This window comes from Corythoichthys intestinalis, chromosome 14 (assembly GCF_030265065.1).
Source record: "Corythoichthys intestinalis isolate RoL2023-P3 chromosome 14, ASM3026506v1, whole genome shotgun sequence".
Taxonomy (NCBI): domain Eukaryota; kingdom Metazoa; phylum Chordata; class Actinopteri; order Syngnathiformes; family Syngnathidae; genus Corythoichthys; species Corythoichthys intestinalis.
Genome location: NC_080408.1, coordinates 41,977,704 through 41,995,790, shown reverse-complemented (window position 1 = coordinate 41,995,790; position 18,087 = coordinate 41,977,704). Strand labels below are relative to the sequence as shown.

Below are 18,087 nucleotides of genomic sequence, written 5' to 3'. Positions count from 1 at the left end.
AAGCGGTTGAGAAGACTAATGGATGAATGAACAATTAGTTGTTTTTTTTTGTTTTGTTTTTTTTAATTTATGTAGTATCGCTATCGAGTAAATTTTAGTATCGTGACAACATTATTTCAAATGCTGGTTTTGTTGTAACAACGTCCTTCCTAAGTAGAGAGACAGCATGTTTCTCAAGATCAAGTGGCCAGTGGTGACTGCGTCCAACTAGAAAAGCGTGTGTGTGGGAGGGATGACAGGTTGCCCAAAGGAATGTTCAAGCACAAGTGATTCATCTCATCTCTGTGCAAGGAAGAATAAAATGATTTCCAATTCGTGGCCAGCAAAAGGCCTCTTCCTACACACTCATGCCTCATCGCACACCTGACCAATAGCCTAATATGACTTGAGTCTTGAGTGCTCCAAGTACTTCTCCTTTCTTTTTCACATAACGTGACAGTGGCAGCTCTTCTTTGTTTATGCACGGTGATGATAAATTCATTGTGTTTGTTAAACCGGAACAGACCGTCTCAGTGCAACAATGAGAGCAGAGAAGATGCATAAATTATGCAGCTGCGAGAAGCCTTTTCGCATGGGTTCCCCGTGTCCCAGTTTCCCATCAAAAACCATATATGAATTAGTGAAATGACAAATTATCTTAAATATCTTAAACGGAGCCGCGTACCCAATGGGAGCTTGTCAGTAGTATTTTAAAGCCGTGTCATGATATGCTGCAAATCTCTCTGGCTTTCAGTGCGATATTACTTAAGCCGCAAGAAGCATGGATAATTTACTGCAGAGTGGATGTAATTTTTATGAGCCTTCAAGATCATAGACGATAGGCCTCATCTCTCTCAAGAGTATTTTTGTTCGCTCTTCGAGTAGTTTACCCCAGTGTTTTCAACATTTTCTGAGTCAAGGCACATTTTTATATAGGAAAAAATGTCGCGGGACACCACAAACCAAAAATGTTCCAAAATGACTTCCTTTACAGTATATTTAAATATCCAATAATTTCTCAATATTTTTTCTAACTCAGTGTGACTTGAGCCTGTTTCGATGAACACAAAGCCGATATCCTGGCTGGAATTGAAGAAAGATGCACACGTAGCTCTTCTTCAACAGCTCTTTGTCTCACTGTTATTATTTTTTTTTATCGCAGTTAGGCTTGAAAAGCTCAAACTTATCAAACGGGGGACCTTAGCAATGTCTTTAACCACATCAGGGCCGAGCATCTCGCTGGCAATTACTTTGCAGGCAGGTAGTATTAACTTACACTGTGTGTAATAAGAGCCACAGTGTGGGACTTTTTGAATTTAGCAACAAGTTCAGCAACAAGGTAATTGGCTTTGAGGGCTTTCTCATTCACCTTTGTAGTTGTTCCTCCAAAAAGTTGCCTCTTTCTCTGTGTTTTCACAAAGGCGAACAAAATAGTCAATCGACTTGTTTTGAAGTGACGGGTATTTCGTTTGGAATGGCGTTTCAGCTTGCTTGGCACTATGGCGCTGTTGGATAACTAGCTGCTCGTGTCGCATTCAAGAACTGCTCTGATTTCTAGCCATCGGCCACCTTGCTGTCCTCGACAATGTGTTGGAATAAAACACAGGGGAAGGATTGACAGTCCTCACATATGGATAAAATAGAAAGGACACTTTCGTGTATATCGTGTTAGGATTCCCGGAATGGAGGGGATCCTTATGCAGACGCAGGCACTGTGTGGCAATGAACCAAAATGCTTTATTGTGTCCAACACAAAAGCAGGGGAACTCGATGATCGGGGTCGTCAAGTGGGCGTGAGGCGATGAAGCTCGGGAAGAAGGCAGGCATGAAATCCGACAAGGGGCGCGCAAAAAACAGGACCTGGGACGAGAGCAAAAAATGTCGTGAGCCGGTGATCAGAGCAATAAGTAAAGAATGCGAGATACAACTGACTTAGCAAACAGACATATTGATCGGGCGACGAGGTGGCGGCGTCCACTGCTTTTTAAGAGAGCTGAATATCATCGCCATCACCTGTGGCCGCTACACCTGTCTGACGTCCACTCTGTAATCAGAATAAAAACATGCACACCTGCCAGAGGTGGGACAGGGCTCAGGAAGGAGGAGCAGAGGCCCTAACATATCGACGCTTGACTAGTCTGATCCAATGATGTACAGTAGACGTGCTGTGGTCCACATTGTCACAGATAGCAAGGTGGCTGAAGGATAGAAATCCGAGCAGTTCTTAAACATGACACGAACAATACCTCGCTCACCTGCACACAACCGAAACTTTCTACCTAGTCCTTCCTTGCGATAAATGCGATATTGGATCATTTCTCTTACCCCTTCTTATTTTCTGTTTCTCTGCCAGGTGCAAGTTACCCTGCCTGCAATAGGGGAGAAGTCCCAGAACCAGGGCCATGATTGGCTCACCTGGCCCTGGTGGGCGTGCCTTAGTGCCATGGCCGAAGATGTGGCGGGCGGTCCTGGCTGCTTCTCTGGTTGCCGTCTTAACTTTGACTCTGCCAGGAAGTAGCCAGGCCTGTCCGCCGCGCTGCGAGTGCTCGGCTCAGCTGAGGTCGGTGTCGTGTCAGCGGCGGCGGCTCACCAACATCCCCGAAGGCATCCCCACCGAGACACAACTCCTGGATCTCAGCAGGAACCGACTACGATGGGTGCAAGCTGGCGATTTGGCACCGTACCCCCGGCTGGAGGAGGTGGATCTCAGTGAAAACCTCATTGCCACATTAGAGCCCAATTCCTTCGCAAGTCTGCCCAATCTTAAAGTGTTGAAATTGAGAAGCAATCAACTCAAGTTAGTGCCCATGGGGGCCTTTGCCAAACTTGGTAATCTGACCAGCCTGGACCTAAGCGAGAACAAGATTGTGATTCTACTTGACTACACCTTCCAGGACCTCAAGAGTCTTAAACACCTGGAAGTGGGAGACAATGACCTGGTTTATATTTCCCACAAGGTAGTCATCGACATTGTGATTTAAATGATTGCATGAAACAAACACATTTCAGTGCCCATAAAAAGCATTGCGTGAATTTTGTAAGACAGATGAGTCCAACTCAAGGCCCAGGGGGCAGATCCAGCCCACCACATCATTTTGAGCGGCCCACAAAGGCAAATCATATGCATGGACTTCATGTTTCTTACCAAAGTAACATTTCTGTAGTCCTCAATGAAAGATCGACGACTACACAAATTAGAGAATATATACTGTCAAATAATTTTTCATTTAAAGATAAATGAAAATTTAAACTTTTTTTTAAAGATTAGATATCAGAGAATATATGCTATTTTCCCCTTTGTTTCTCTCATCATTAAAAAGTGTAAACATTTATTTTTAAAAGAGAGAAATTAAAATCAAAATAGGCTCTGCCATTGACAACAATGGATGCAAAACTCCTTTAAACTTGGAGGACTGGCTCTGAATGCTCATCTTTCATTGCCATTGACAGTGCTAGATGTGCAAACCATTTTGACTGGGACTGGCGCGTAAACCAAGACCGTAGGTTTGCATAGGGACGGTAGGGACATAACACTACTAACTTTTTGCAGGATGCTCAAATTGTCCCCACCAACTTTCAAGGAACCTTATTTGCATTATATAATGACTTCAGTTGTATAGGTAATTTAAAGTGTTTTGTCCCATATGTTGTAAGAATAGAAAAGACCAGGGGTATCCAACTCCGGTCCTCGAGATCCCCTATCCAGCTTGTTTTCCATGTCTCCCTCCTCCAATACACCTGACTCAAGTAATCAAGTTTGATTCAGGTGTGTTAAAGGAAGGAGAGATGGAAAACAAGCTGGATAGAGGCTCTCGAGGACCAGAGTTGGATAACCCTGGTATAGACCCAACCATTATAAAGTGAATTATTATTTTCATTATGTTCAGACTTACATTTATCCCTTCTCACTTGCTGAATGTGTCGGTCCATTTTTTCCCCTCAAACACACGTCTGATTGGCTGATGATCTGACTCTCAAACACCCTCACTCACACAGCCCCGACATATACATGTCGACAACAGTCTGCGACCTCCGCCCACTTCAAAAAGGAGGGATATTTTGAGTTTTGTTCAGCCAGCAGAAGCCACAGTAAGTAATGTAAAAAGATGTCAGTGTTGTGGAGGTGAAGGAAACACCACTAATTTTGCTACTGGAAGTACGACCTGCATCAGAGTTAGCATAACATTAAACTGTGGGAACTTGCTAACCTGCAAAACTACTGCAGTCAGTCCAGCCTCCACAAGGAACAAATAAGGCAAGCTAGCCGTCCCTCAAGTGGATCATTGTTTTGTCATTGTCATTGTCATCACTGGTGGCTTCAGAATGCAAGTCCCTTTATTTAAAAAAAAAAATTTAAAAACGGGGACCTATCCAAGAATGGGTCCACTTCAGGGGGACACCGACATGAACATGAACGTAAACTGACATGAAAGAAAAATGTGAAATGAAATCACAAAAATTTTTCCCATATCACTTTTAAATTATAATACTTTGAGTCTAGCGGTGCTCCAGTGTCCCCCAGAATAGACCCATTCTTGGATAGCTCCCAGTTTTTTTTTTTAAATAAAGGGACTTGCATTTCAAAATCTTTCTTTAGCAGTTTTTGAAAACAAAAGTTTCAATCCAACATTGTATCACCTGAACCAATACACATGAATGTACAAGTCAATACAGCTTTATTTTGCAATAATCATTTAGCCTATCAATTAATTAAGTTCATGTTGGTGAGAAATGTAGCTCAGACTCTCGTATAATAATCTGTTTGGTCTTAATAATGTCTCTTCCCCGGCAAAAAAGTGTAGATGCAGGTTATGTGTGCTGTTATATCGTCCCTACCAATGTTGAGACCAAACCTACTGTACACTCTTGGCTTAAATGTCAAGATGGATTGCACATCTAACGCCGTCAAGTGGCTGCCAATGACTTAAAAAAATAATAGATTAATTACAAAAAACAAAAAAAAGATTTTTCTATTATATTGACAACACTTCAATACCACACTTTTCAAGTATGACATTTCCAGTGACCGTTGACTTTTGTTTACCAAATTCCCAGGCATTCTCAGGGTTGCTAGGACTGGAAGATCTCACCATCGCTCGATGCAACTTGACATCCATCTCAGGTCAGACCTTGTCTTACCTGCGGAGCCTGGTCACCCTTCGTCTCCATCACCTCAGCATTACGGCTCTTGAAGACCAGAACTTCAGAAAACTCTCAAACCTGAGGGGTCTAGACATCAACCACTGGCCATACCTGGAGTACATCTCACCTCTTAGTTTCCAGGGTCTTGATCTCCACTGGCTCTCCATCACTAACACCAACATCACCTCCGTCCCATCTGGTTCCTTCAAAAACTTGGTGCATCTAACCCACCTCAATCTTTCCTACAACCCTATCACGGCACTGGAGCCTTGGGCCTTCAAAGACTTATTAAGGTTGAAAGAGTTCATCATGGTCAACACAGGGTTGGTGACGGTGGAGCCTCACGCCCTTGGAGGTCTCCGACAGCTTCGAGTTCTCAACTTCTCATCCAATGACCTCCAGACTTTGGAAGAGGGTTCCTTCCACTCTGTTAACAGTCTGGAGACGCTCAGAGTGGATGGGAACCCTCTAATGTGCGACTGCCGTCTGTTGTGGATCCTGCAAAGGCGCAAGACCCTCAATTTTGACGGCAGAGTGCCAGTGTGTGCAGGGCCGGTGGAGGTGCAAGGCGTCAGCCTGAGTAGCTTCACTGATTCTGCACTCTTTGATCATTTTACATGCCAGAAACCTAAAATACGCAACCGCAAGCTTCAGCAGGTAACCAAGTATTAAAATACACTAGACTTAATATACGTTGGTGTAGTAGGCCAAAATGTTCAGGCGGGAAAAATTTAGTTTGAGCATTACCTCTGCACTTGAATTTTGGGGGGAAAAATATGTATTTTAATGTACTCTAGGATTGAGTCAAATGGTATTACACTTAGACGCTGTTCCTAAATATTTGAAAAGAATCTGTTCTAAAATACTAAATGCAATGCAGTGTCGTGAATTTTTAAAAAGGTTCATTTGAACATTTAATTTGGTCAATATTTTAAGCACCACTAGGGAAAGCCCGCTTAGCAAACACACTTTGAGAGCCTCTGCACTAGTAAGCAACACTTTGTTCGACAGTGCCGTCATAAGACTGTCATAAGACCGTCCTAATTATGATATGACACTGTCATAAGCATAAATAAATGCTTATGACAGATAAATCATTGAGTGTCATCTGGCAAATTTGATCATTTACTCATTTTATGTCCAGACCACATCTTTTACATCCATTCAAAAGTGACATGATTTGCCAGATCACATTTAATGAAATCCATCATTAGCATTCATTAATGCTCATGACAGTGTAATGTCATAATTATGATGCCACTGTCAAATAAAGTGTTACCTACTAGTTTCTGGACTTAGTACAGGAAGTTTTCCATATGAAGTTAAGATTAACTCATAAATCTAAAAAAAAAAAAAAAATGGGGGGGGGGGGGGGTACTTGCAGGCACCATATTGGTGATCTCTTCTCTACAAAAAAAAAAACAAAACTGTTGTAACTATAACAATTCCACTTTGAAATAGAATGAATTATCCAGGCTGTAAAGTGATAAAACTTACAATCACTATTAAACACAAGAAAATGTTAATAACGGAAAGTTATTATAATAAAGTACCCCCTGCTCTCCCTCCTCATTCTGCCTCCACAGCACTGCCCAATTACATCTGAGATACCAGCTCACCACTTGCAGTGTTGTTTTTGGCAGCCATTTTAATTTTCGTCTTAGTCTTAGCCTTTTGGATGAAAATACTTATTAATCTTAGTCATATTTTAGTCATTTCAAAATGTGTTCATCTTCGTCTAGTTTTAGTCGACAATTCTCAAAATGTTTTCGTCAATAAACTTCAAAAGTTTTAGTCAATGAATAAGTGAAAAAATTAAAGGTTTCCAACAATTTCGAATGAACATGAAAAACGAGCACATAACTAGAGTCTACAAAGAAATCACCATTTTAATGATGATAATACTCACTCAGCAGGAAAAAAAACACATTATTTGCAATTAATTAAACTCACCTGGACGCCATGAATTATATGTAAAATGTTTTCCAAGAGTTTAAAAGGACACCAAGTCACCGCGCTAAATGCTAATGCTACCGCGAACGCGATGGTAACGCGAACACTATGCTAACGAAGTTAGTTTAGTGTGTGATGATCACTCAGCACAGACCTTTAAAGCCTAAAGCAACATGGCATATCTAGACGAGATATGAAGACAAAACTTACCAAGCAGCACCTGACACATATGTTTCACAAAATGAGCCTGGAATGGGCACAGACTTACTCACCGGCCGGTGAGTAAGCGTGTGCGTCGGGCGGAGGGAGGCGCAGCACGTCACATCAGTGACACAACCAAACACTGCTAAATGCGTTCAAACTACACACACAATAGGAAAATATCACACTTATGAATTTATGACGGAAACTGGCAAATTCTCATCTCGTGCTCGTGTCGTCAGACGCAACTGGCATCCATCTCCTTTTGTTTTAGTCTCCCAGGACACGTTTTCAGCGCGTCATCGTGACGTCATTATCATCGAAAAATTGTTCGTTGACGAGATATTTTCGTTATGGTCATCGTTGACGAAAACAACACTGCACTTAAGTTTAGTTAAGTCTTGTTAAGGCCAGTCGTACTGCAGAGTGCAGATTCCAAATACATTGGTACCTCTACTTACGAACGTCTCTACATACGGAATTTTCAGGTTACGACTCGCCTCAACAAAATATTGCCTCTTGTTATGGGGGAAAAAAATTCAGGATACGAAAGGCAAAAATACAGTTTGGGCTGATACTCGCATCTCCGAGATATTACTGTACGTTTTCCATCCTTGACATACTTATTGCTGCTCTGCCATTGGCTATAGCCTAGCATCTTCATGGCATCCAATTGGCTAAGAGGGAACTGTACTGTAGGTGTATTTGTGTGTCCCAGCGTCCTCTTCATTCGCTAGTAGGCGAATTATGCACAAGTCATTTTGTTTATTGTGGAATAATCTAACTATAACGTGTATTTGTTACATGTTTTGATCCAATGTTATGCTTTATAAAAGATCTATGTCTTAATTTTGGGGAACCAATTAATTTCGTATGTAGAGATACCACTGTACAGTTTATTACCAGTTTGGTGAGTTTCTGCAGTACCTTATACCTTAACTTTTTAAAACCTCAGTTTACCTTCAAATTGGTTATCGGCACATGCCTGTACAGGACTTTGGATAAACATAGAAATTTTTCCAGTGAAAAACAGTGTATAGGCCCCAAAAATACAAATTAGTTGAAAAAACAAGCAGGCATCAGGTTATGATTTGAAAGGTTGACACACTTTGGTTTCTCAAATGAGCAGCATTTACTTGTCAATATATTGTTTTCCTCCAGGTGACTGCACGTGAAGGCCAGCCAGTAAATTTCCTGTGCCGTGCGGAAGGAGAACCAGCGCCCGCTATCATCTGGATATCCCCACAGCGTCGACGAATCACAACTAAGAGCTCGGGCCGCATTACCGTTCTCCCAAGTGGCACCTTAGAGATTCGCTACGCCCAGCTTACTGACAGCGGAACGTATATCTGCATAGCCAGTAACGCCGGAGGCAATGACACATACTTTGCTACACTCACAGTGCGCAGTCAGCCAATGGATGCTGCCTCAGCCTTTTTCCTCAATCGCTCGCTGTACAGCAGCGAGTTCTTTAATGACACAAACCTCAATAGCACTCGGGTGTTCCTCAAATTTACCTTGGACTTGACAACCATCCTGGTCTCCACAGCAATGGGTTGCATCACATTCCTTGGGGTGGTGCTGTTCTGTTTTCTGCTGTTGTTTGTGTGGAGTCGGGGACGAGGCCAGCGCAAGAACAACTTCACAGTGGAGTACTCTTTCCGAAAATCGGAGCCCGCCACCGGCAGCTCTTCGGGAGGGACCAGGAAGTTTAATATGAAAATGATATGAAACAACGCAGCCAGGGGTCCTTCGGGGGAGGCATGAGCACGTCTCAAAAACGTGTTTGACTTATGTAAACGCACACAGCCAGTGAATCGCACGAAAAAAATAGATACATAAAAAAATACTGGGAGTCTAGCAGCCCGCCTGGTTTATAAAACACTGGGTAAACTCTGTATTTAGCAATTTCTTTGCCAATGAATACATCTTGGCAAGATTTATGAACTACAGATAAAGGCATATGTTGTCTAACCTGACTTCCTAAGCAGTCAAATCCATTTGAACTTGGATGACTGACACTGAATGATCATGTTTCATTGCCATTGACGGTAATAGATGACCAATCCAGTTTGACTGGGATGGGCTGGCAGAGATCAATTCACTGTCAAAAAAAAGCCTCCCCACCACAGTCAAAATGGATTGGACGTCTGTCAACGTCAATGGCAGCAAATCAATTTCTTAAATAACATTTAAATCAAGTTTCAACGAACTTTGTAAAACAACATAAATTGGAGTAATGTATTGAAACGATGAATGATTCCAAATAACTTGTTGAAGAAGCTGTAGATTGCAAAAAAAATTTTTTGAATTTTGTCTTTATTGGGATATTTTGCGTCATTAGCTGTGTGAGTTTGGGACGAGCGCACAGGCCAAGAGTTGCCATGGTGTCCGTTTCCATGCTGTTTGATTTAAAGTCACTCCAGCTAGTCACAAAACACCATGGCAACCAATACATCCAATGCACGAGAGCTCACTGGGGCTGGGTTGTCTGCCACTTGAGAGTTTCTGGGTCAAGCAAAGCCATACCCGTGACCTGCAATCGACAGGCAAGCAGCGACCTTTTGCCCTTCAGCTTTCTACTGCGTTGGTGGACATCTGACCTTCCAAGCGCTGCCAGGGGGGAGCAGCTTGGATGGTTGGCGCCTTCTCAGAGGCAGACAGAGGACATGCAGCAGTCTTAACGGACTGACACAAACCATGAGTACATGGATAGTAGACGTTCTCTCAGGAAAAGCCAAATTACTACTATAGTAGCAATCAGCTATTACATTCCAGCAATAATAGTCGTCTTGAAAATGAAATTCGTTCCCCAGAGGAAAGCTAATGTGCATTTATGCATGAAGAAACTAAGCCACAGTAATCGTGGTTGCTTTTATGAAGTAGTTTAAAGCGCATGCAGAAAGCAGTCTTTAATTAGTAGGACGATTAATAATCTCCTAGCTCGCAAACACTTCTGTTCATCCTTGAAGAGCAACTACATAAACGCACATAGCGTATGTAAAAAGTATACACACACCTATTCAAATGCCATTTTGTGATATAGAAAAATGAGTACATATGATACCACAAAACTAGACATTCGATCAGGGGTGTGTATAATTTTTATAGCCACTGCCCACAGTCAAACAATAAAACTGACTGTCCTTTCTCTGTCTCTGTGCTGGCCTGTGTGCAAATGTCTCTGCCTTCCCTAGCCCAGTGCACCCCCCTACTTGGCCCCACCTCCCCAGAAAAATCCCCACTGGGTCCTCCTTTTGGGAGGGGTCCCTGGCTGGAGTCCGCGGAAACGAATGTAAATGAAGTCGTGTTAACCCTACCCACAACATCTGCATTGTGCAGTAGAGAGTTGTACTGTGGTTTTTGCTAGCAGCTTTTCTCAGAGCTGCTTTGTTGTTGTTTTTTTGTTTGTTGTTGTTTATCCCCAAGTTTTTTATTTCATCGTCTCTCATCATTTGTGACCCGGTCACTGTGAATCCTTTCACATGTCCCACTCTTCTGTGTGGGTTTGTTCTGTTCTCAACCTGTACTAAAGATGAGTGTGCAGACATCAGTGTTAATTATTCTTTTTTTTTAAATTATGAAATCAAATTGGCAATTGGCAAAAAAGAAAAAATTAAATGCATGAATTTTCCAGATAATAAGCTGCTGAAGAGTTTACTTTAAGTCTCACTAGTCAAACAAATGTTTCATGACATAGAAAAATAATCGTGTTGTATTGGACTATAAGTTACATTTTTGGAGTGAAATGTATGTCTTCATCCAATGGTATTCGCCAAGTAAACAGTCACGGCTATTTTTTTATCAACAAAAAAATCACTTCAAAAGAATTGAATAGTTGCAAAACCCCTTTCACATACACCTGAACACAGCCCTTGTATGTGAAAGCAATTTCCCGGGTCGACTGACACGGAGATTACGCGGACATTTAACGGGTCGTGTCTTGGTATAATGTGAGGGACTTTCTCGAGAAGCGGCGTGTGTGAAAGCAAGCGTTAAATTCCCGGATCACAGCACAATGGCTGATGACAAAAAAATCATGGTGGGCCGATCGTCACTTCCTTTTTCTTCCCAGTTTGACGAAAAGCAGTAAACATCACAATTATCAACATAGCAAGCTAAAAATAGCTACATTAAACTGAAAACATAACAAAATTAAGGGGCACTTTACATGGCGACTCTGAGACACAAAGACGCACTGAGTAGCGGACTCACCTCGCGTGCATATGGTGTCGGCGAAGACGAAAAATTCTGAATCCTGCCTCCAAAGTGGAAGAATCCGATTGCGGGGGATTTAGGGGGGCTTCCTCAGCATGCATATCAAAGGCTCCCGCGGCGCAAGACCACGCCGTTAACGTCAGTACTCGTACACGTCACATTGGGCGTGCGCAGCAGTGCTATTAAACATTAAAAAAAGCAAATTTGGCAGAATGTCAGCTTTAATTTACTGTTTTAATAATATTTTTAAATTAAATATGTTGAATGTTTCAATTGTTGTGCCTTTTTGAACAAAAGAAAAATGCCATTGCTTCGAGTGGACGGGCATATTTTTTTCAGGGATGAGGGAGCTTGGTGGGGTCAAAGTGCATCATTCTCTGTCGCCCTGTAAATCTGCACTCCCCCCTTGGGCCTGGCATGAATATTACACCGTTTTCATGCGGAATTGCAACATTATTCGAATGGAGACGCAAATGCAAATCCAAATTTGAAATTTTTCGTATTCTCGGAGAGTCACCATGTAAACGGCCCCAACATTACCATTGGAGCGTAGAGCCAAGGAAGACAGTCCATCGTCCATCTTTGGAAACGTGTGGTTTATTTTTTTCCCGATGTTAGGGGCCGCAACTGCGGAAACAAGGTTGTACCTCAAAGCAGAAAACAGCGGAGGGAAGCGTTCAAGGGTTTATTAAATACAAACAAAAATATACGCGATCGGGGAAAATGGGGAATAACACAATGGGTCCGTGACAGTAGGTCGACAGGGATCAATAATACTAACCTAAGCTGTAGGCAGAGAGCCGATAAGACAACAAAACAAATACACTCAAATACTAGCACAACAAAGGGAATTTCAAAACAAGGGCAGCAGACGAACAAACTGGCAAATACATCTAGAGTACAAGGTGTCGAATGGCGCCCAGCAAGTTAATATCTCGGCACCCATCTCTTGGATCGCCTGGGCTTAAATACAGTCATGATGAGGTTGATTTGGCTGCAGTTACGACGTCAGGAACGTTCCCACACCCTACTCTGTAATAAAACATCATCTGACCAACAGAACGTGCCAGTAGCCCTCCCTGCACAGTGAGCGCCGAGTGGGCAACATGGGACAAGTCTGTGAAAGTGTCCAACCTGCGTCATTCCCGGGATATTCCTCCATGTTTGAAAGCAATGACGCAAGTAAACCCTGCATCACCTTACACCGGATTTTACCGAGATATGTTTGTGAAAGGGGCTTAAGTGTCTTTTAGCTTAGCAGCAACAACATTACAGCATTTAAACTCAACATTTAATCGCATATTCTACATTTCTAACATTATATATTGTAAGTAGCACCTTTGTATCCGTTGCAGGCCCAGCCAAGCTAGTGAAAAAAGTGTGATTTACCTTCTGGAATACACGGTAGTCACGGAAAATGCATATATTACAGCTTCAACAACATAGCAGCGCTAGCAATACGGTACTAGCATTAGCACTGCAAATGAAATGATTATAAACATGGCTGCTACGATGCTACCATGACATTCATAAAGGAATGTTACAAAAATCATATTTGGGGAACTAGACTTCCCACAGCGTTAAGAACAGAACACTCCCATCATGATTGTTTCCTTTCCCTCAGTCAAACCACTTGTGTGTCCATATCCCCAGTGGAATTTAGGCTTAGTAGACATCAGAGATGTCCGTAGTGATTTGCTGATGATGTGATTGTGTGTAGCTAAGGGTTTATTGTTATCTTCCTACTCGGTCTTCTCCTTTTTGCCATCCTCTACCCTCTGGACATTTTAGGACCCTCCTTGTTGGCACCCTTTTTTTCCAGTTCACAGTATTAGACTGGAATGTGGTTGTGTGGTAGTAGACACGTGTTCTGTGTGGTCGTTGAGTCAAGTGTCGTCGTATTAGGTACGGTGGCTTTTTGGGATGCCATCAAAGCAGTTGTGGGGCAAAATGGAAGGAGTGACCCAGGTTTCCTTAAAAAAAAAAAAAAGAAAAAAAAAAAATCCCACCTTATCGCCCATGCATATTGCTGGGGCTTTCCTACTTTGCACTGGGACTTCTACAAACTTTGGCAATTTGCAGCTGATTGGTCATCGGACATTTTGGTCAAGAAAAGTCAGTTTGTTAGTTGTTAGTTTCAGCTTCATTTGCCTGAATCTATTTGCAAAGCTTTTAATTGACTTTCCAAGCATTCCCTCCGTAACCATTGAATAGCTTTAAAGCCAAAGTCATCGCCTCAGTCTATAGCTGGATTCATCTCCTCCAGAAAGCAGGCTTAGCGATACCCCCCTCCCCCCAATTTCTCTTCTCCGATTCGCCCTTGCCTGAGGTTGGTTTATCGTTGTCGAGACGCTCCATTTACAGCAAGCAGCAGTCTCGCTATTAGGATATATTCCATTGGGGAGCGCTTCAAAAAATGCAGACCAAAATAAGACAGCCCCCACGCACGTACACAATAAAAATCCTTGTACTACTATCATTTAAGCCTAAATTATGAGGTTATCCTTGTTTTGACAATTAATTTTTTCATCATTTATTTAATTCTCCAATTGAAACTTTCGATTTTGATCCATAATGTAAGATTTTATCATCGCCTTTGAGACTTTGGCTTTAAGGCCTTCACCTTCTGTCATTCCAACCATCTACTGCCTCTAAATGAACGCATCTCCCACTCCACAGCTGCTATTATGATTGGATTAATCTTAAATTGCATTACCATAGCTGAGGGGAGCATTAATAGGATGACAGGGAAGCCAGCTTGGCTGATTTGGTGATTACTTAGCCGATTAGTCACATTTCCAAAACAGACCTCTCATACAAATAGTGGAGGCCTGATGCAAATGATTGTAATTGCTAACTGATAGCACTGTTCAGTACAGTACTCTGCTAACCCCAAGTGGTCTATGAGAGTCATAGCAAGAGCATGGGATGCTGCTAAGCAGTTTTTTAGTTACTAGGTAACAAATAATTCTAAGCAGACAAAATTGACTGTGGTAATCATCGACCAGTCTGCGATGTAATGATTTTCTCACAAGCCTCCGACAAATCAAAGGCAATTATCCCACCTACATTGCTAGCAATATCTCAGCATTACCGTGAAGAGGCATTTTGTGGTCAAAGTTGAAATTTTTAGTGTATTTTCTATATAGTCATTGGTTGGTGGCAAACAAACTAAGTCAAATGACAATATAAAGATATACAGTGGTATGGAAAAAAGTATCTGAACCTTTTGGAATTTCTCACATTTCTGCAGAAAATCGCCATCAAATGTGAGCTGATCTTTGTCAAAATCCCACAGATGAAAAAACAGTATCTCAGTATCTACTTTATCTAAAACCACCCATACATTTATAGGTTTTCATGTTTTAATGAGGATAGTATGCAAAGAATGACAAAACGGGGGAAAATAAGTAAATGAACCATCATAGTTAATATTTTGGGTTTGCATTTGTAGACAACTTCTCTGACTGTCGATTGATGAACATCCTGACCTTTAGAGATGGTTTTGTATCCTTTCCCAGTTTTTTTTTTTTTTTTTTTTTTTTTTTACAAAAGAACCATCCTTGATCGCAGGTCTTCAGACAGCACTTTTGACCGAGTTATGATGCACATCAGACAATAGTTCTCATCAAGACAATTCTTACCAGGTGTGTGTTTTATAGTGGGCGGGGCAGCTTTAAACCACTCTTCAATGATTGGGCACACACCTGACTTAAATTATTTGGTAAAAATTGGTTTCAATCACTGTTTAAGTCCCCTTAGGCATCAGGTGCACTTACTTATTTTTCCCACTTCTGTCATTGTCTGCATACTATCCTCATTAAAATATGAAAACCAATAAATGTTTGGGTGGTTTTAGTTAAAGCAGACACTGTTTTTTTTTTTTTGTTTTGTTTTGTTTTTTTTTCTATCTGTGTGATTTTGACAAAGATCAGATCACATTTGATGGTGATTTTATGTAGAAATGTGAGAAATTCCAAAACGTTCAGATACTTTTTCATACCACTGTAGGTTTACACACCTATGTTTAAATGCCAGGTTTTTTTTTTTTTTTTTGTGATATTTAAATGTGAGACCAAGATAAGCCATTTTAGGACTCTTTTCACGATTTGCTGCCATACAAATCAATTTTTACCATATTTTTCAGACTATAAGCCACACATCTGAGTATATGTCGAACCAGCCATAAAAACGCACAGTGAAGAGGAAATAACCATGGATAAATCTAACTGCAGTATAATTCTTGTTTTTGGGCTTGAATTTGATTTCATCGGAAACCAAGAACAAACATTAGACATTAATAATATTAATAAATGTCTGTTAACGTAATAATAACAGTTTTTCAGATAACTGTGGCCTAAACAACTTAACATACCAAATTCAGTCTCACTCTTAATATTTTGTTTGTTTGCTTTTAAGTGTGATTTATAGTTTGAATAATACAACAAATCACTGAAATTTGTCTTGTCTCTTTTTTTAATTTACAAAACAGGAATATATAGACTTTTAATATCCACTGTAAGTCTATAAAATTACTATTTATGTGGAAAGGGAAAAAGCTTTCATCTTAAGAATGATCTCTGAGGTGTCCAGCTGTAGTTAAGTAATTGGTATTCTAAGCAGAATGGTGGGACTGATCAATGCTGAGTGAGGACCAGATTACCAATGGCAGACTTTCATTGATCTAACTTGAACCTTGTCACTTGAACAATTCCTCTAAAGGAGTAAGAGCTGTAAAGAGACCTGCTTGGCACTCCTTGGTTTACACGTTACCTTTTAAAATGAATTGAAAACAAGCTGGAGTTTCTTTTTACTTTCCATGGTCAACGGCCATGTGACACATCAGCCGATTTTTTTCCCCCTACAAAAAGCTGTTGGTGAAGGAATAGTGGAATATAAATACAGTTGTATAAGTTTTTTTCACCCTAGATTGCTCTTGTTATTTTGCCTCTAACTTTTCATCCTTTTTATCTCCTAAGTTCCCATTGATGATGATAGACCTCCCAGGAAAAATGGATTGGATGTCTGCCACCATCAATGTATTTTTTTTTTTTTTTTTAAATAAATTTTCCTAACTACCAATGCACACTCTATGTATACTATACATATACCTGGACGATTCTGAGAATAGATGTTGTGTGATGAGACTAAATGCAAATCTGATGTCAAGAAGACAAACATTATAGAAATTGAAAATAACTAGCTAATCATATGTGGACTCTCTGACCATCCAGCTGTATGATTATATGTATATAATGGTTGTAATGAAATGTGAAAATTCTTGGTTGGGAAGAATGTACATATTAGATCTATTAGCCATAACGGTGTCATCAAATCTGTAGACTTTGTTGCCATGTCTGACAGACAAAAATGACTGTTGACTGTAAATATTGTAGTTATAGTCAGATAGAGTATAGTAATATGAAACTTGCTGTAAGTACGGTAGTGCTTCTTTTCTCCAGAGATCACGCATGTTTTGCTCAGTCCTATTGCTGCCTGATCTCAATGGGAAGGAAAACACAATGTATAATTGCCAATAAAAAGAAAACAATCCTGTGTTTTATATACTGTCTGTCTTGTAAAGTATGTCACTTTTGTCATAAAAAAGGCATGATGTGACAATGTCAATAAGTATGAATATTCTCATAACTTTGCAGGTAGATAATCATTGAACAAAATATGGATCTGTCTTACACAAAAGAAATTATAAACATACATAATTAGATTACATATTAGGATAATTAATCTAATGATATACGTATTAAGGAAGTGGAAAAAACACCCTGGGGCTACCATACTGTTGAGCGCAATGAGTGATTAAAGCAAAAGTAGTCAATTAAGACAGAATTTATGTCTATCAAGCTAGATAGAAACTCTATGGGCTGTCGGCAAAAGCAAGATCAAACAGCAGGCCCAACATTGCAGATGACCTGAAGACAGCTGTCAAAGCAACCTGCACTACACCTATACACTGCCAAAGATATTCCCTCCATTCTTGGTGCATTAAACCAGGGGTCCCCAACCATCGGGGCATTTGGTACTAAGCCGCAAAAGAAACAATAATTTGTTAATGACTGCATAATGGCCAAATTTTCTTTGGCCTGTGCCCCTTAACACACCAGTATCCCTGTCTACTCTAGATATATTATTACAGGATGGAATGTCGTCATAGAAATCCTTTGATTGGACTGCTAGCAGTACATCTTGTTCTGTATATCTATGTGCGCTTGTCCTCGATAATAATGTCTGACGTAGGGCGGGCGCATCACATTTGTTCCCGGAAATAATTAGCCCCCACAATAGAATGACTGAAAAAGGGGCATCCTTGGACAGATTTTTTACGGGGAAAACGGCACCTGACGAGCCAGAAGATGAGCCTACAACCTCAAAGAAAACTAAATCTACGCTACTTCCCAATCACTAAAGACCCACGAACTGCGAAAGAGTGGATTCGTGACCCGTATGTGAATAAACCGGGTAATGAGAGCATGTCTGTGCAACAGGGGGATCAATTAGTAGAGATCACAAATGACGGCGACCTTAAACGTACATTTGAGAGAAAAACTCTCTGAATTACTCTGGATTAAAGTAATT

General features: G+C 40.9%; 1 protein-coding gene across 1 annotated transcript in view; it reads left to right on the top strand.

Annotated features, from left to right (window-relative positions):
• The window catches only part of LOC130929516 (leucine-rich repeat and immunoglobulin-like domain-containing nogo receptor-interacting protein 3), a 102,342-nt gene extending 85,783 nt beyond the window's left edge, over positions 1 to 16,559 (top strand). Inside the window, exons 2-4 of the mRNA XM_057856698.1 lie at positions 2,333 to 2,936; positions 5,035 to 5,778; positions 8,437 to 16,559. Of these exons, the coding sequence (XP_057712681.1) occupies positions 2,382 to 2,936; positions 5,035 to 5,778; positions 8,437 to 9,006 (1,869 nt within the window). The 5' untranslated portion in view covers positions 2,333 to 2,381 and the 3' untranslated portion in view covers positions 9,007 to 16,559. The remainder of the gene's footprint in view (positions 1 to 2,332; positions 2,937 to 5,034; positions 5,779 to 8,436) is intronic.
• Positions 16,560 to 18,087: the final 1,528 nt, after the last annotated feature.